This window comes from Phaethon lepturus, unplaced genomic scaffold (assembly GCF_000687285.1).
Source record: "Phaethon lepturus isolate BGI_N335 unplaced genomic scaffold, ASM68728v1 scaffold1678, whole genome shotgun sequence".
NCBI classification, from domain to species: Eukaryota; Metazoa; Chordata; class Aves; order Phaethontiformes; family Phaethontidae; genus Phaethon; species Phaethon lepturus.
Genome location: NW_010555300.1, coordinates 2,755 through 5,026, shown reverse-complemented (window position 1 = coordinate 5,026; position 2,272 = coordinate 2,755). Strand labels below are relative to the sequence as shown.

Here is a 2,272-nt window from a genome sequence, read left to right as displayed (position 1 = left end):
CCGGGGGTTGCGGCATTCCTGGGACAGCCTTGGGAGGGACCAGGCAGGGTGTCCATTCATGGAGAGTCTGTAATTTGGGTTACTGCCTGCCCTTGTGCTCCTGTGCTCCTCTAGGCTTGAGGAGATGGGCTTTTAATGGGCTGGTGGCTCCTGTGATGGGCCTGGGAGTAGCTGGGCATATTCTTTGGACTGTCCCCCAACCATTGTCTCTCTATGGTCCTTTGTGGGTGTGCAGATGAGCTTTTATCATATAACCTAACAATCTCTCTCTTAAAAATAGTCTTCCGTAAGCAGCAGAGACTGTTGAAGTTCATTTCTTATGAAGGTTATGTCAAATGTTTTCTCAGCTTGCTCTTAGAAAATAAATTTTGTCTATGTACCATCGCTTACAAAAAGAATAATCTTCCTAGTACATTTGGTCACAATTGAAAAAGAGGTTGTTTATGTTGTTGGGTCATATTTACCCCTCCTTCGCACCATTTAACGCCAATTTTGACTCACACTTTTGGAAATATCTTTTTAAATAATGGTGGCTCTTTTGCTTCATAACAGTTCTAGGTCAACGTGCCTAAAAAATGCTTTGAGTTGTGTATTCATTTCGCTGTTGAAAGTACTTTTTTGCTTATTTGAAGTTGTTAGATACATATTTCTGTCTGCCTATCTAAGCAAAGAGGAGAGAGTAGCTTCACGGGGTACTTAGGAAATAAAATTCTACGCTGCTTCTGTCAGTGTAGTAGGTCAAGGAGGATTCCTATTGAAATAGCATGGGTTTAAGTTGTGTGGCAGGTTTGTTACTTTATCTTTGGCTGAGGAACTGCTCTGCATAGATTTAAGTGCCTTGAAATACAGTATTTTGCAAAGAATGTTTTCTTTTACATATATTTATATATAAATATACTTAAATCCCCAGCCTAGTGAATGATCCACAGTCATGAAGCACTGTTTTCAGGCATGTGACAAAAAAGGCTTGTTTCTAAAAATCTGCAAAAATATCAATAAAGATTTAAAGCATTGCTTATTAGAAAGCTGGTAAAATACCACCTCACCTGCAGGAGTAATTCAGTTATGATCTTTTTATCCAAAAATTTGTATTTTTTTGAGTTTGTTTTGAAAATAAGAAGAAACAGATAATATTTAGGAAGGTGCTGTCTGTTCAGTGAGAATAAGAACAAGTAAACGTTCATTTCCAGAAAAGTTTCTTATGAAACATGTTAAGTTTTGTAAGGGAGATGGGGGATAGTTTGAATTCACTGAAAATTATTTTTAGCTGTAACTCTCTGTTCAAGATCTTTTGATTCCGACATATTCTATGTAGGAACGTGTTTCATTGCATAACTAACAAAACTGAGATCTAAATTACAGAAATAAGATCATAACCTTTTTAAACAAAATAATTATCTTTTTTTTTTCTTAGAAGGAATACCTAGTAAGGGTCAAATACTGTCTTTGAGAAATCTTATTTTAACCAAGCTTTTCACACAGCTAGGATATTCAAAACATCTCTTTCCCATGTGACCTCACAGTGTATTTTTTTACTGTCAATGATGAAACTGATATAGTTGTTCTCCTCCTGCTGGGTTGCTTTCCTCTTCCTGTTTTTATTAAATGAGTAGGAACACCTTATCTTTGACACCCACCTCTTGCTTCTAGCGAATCGATTGCAATTGAGCAGAAAAAAAAATATTACTGACTGATATGATAGACAGATGGAAACAAACAGATGAAAAAGATCATGTATGTTAAACCTCTTATCTTCAGAAACCAGGCTAAAACCATCTGGTCTACCCAACTGATTCCCTTGAATATTCCTCCTAGGTCATGGATAAGTATGGTGAGTTCTATGGTCGTGACAGGATCAGTGAGTTACTAGGAATGGACAAAGCTGCTCTCGATTTTAGTGATGCTCGAGAAAAGAAGAAACCAAAGAAGGATAGCTCCTTATCTGCTGTGTAAGCATTTGCTTCTGGTTTGTTTGTGTGATTATTTTGTTTGTTTGTTGGTGTTTTGTTTGTTTGTTTCGGGGTTTTTTTAAGTTAAAATCAACCATTGAAGGTTTATTATTCAGTTTTGAATTTTTTTGTTGCTTTTTTATGATAGCTTTATAGCTCTATAAGATAAATAAATTCTTAAGTTGAATGATATAGTGAATTTATTTTATTATAGACAACATATATGCAGGATTCCACTTATTTATGTATGAAGATCTAGCTTAGTGTGCAACTGCTTGAATGCATCACATTCCCACAGTTTTGATAGTGTCAGTACAACTGGG

General features: G+C 36.0%; 1 protein-coding gene across 1 annotated transcript in view; it reads left to right on the top strand.

The window, feature by feature from the left end:
• Window positions 1-1,949, top strand: part of LOC104624663 (ryanodine receptor 2) — a gene marked incomplete at both ends in the record, with an annotated part of 91,782 nt that extends 89,833 nt beyond the window's left edge. The window contains one exon of the mRNA XM_010292096.1: window positions 1,816-1,949. Within this exon, the coding sequence (XP_010290398.1) occupies window positions 1,816-1,949 (134 nt within the window). The remainder of the gene's footprint in view (window positions 1-1,815) is intronic.
• Between the last annotated feature and the right edge of the window lie 323 nt (window positions 1,950-2,272).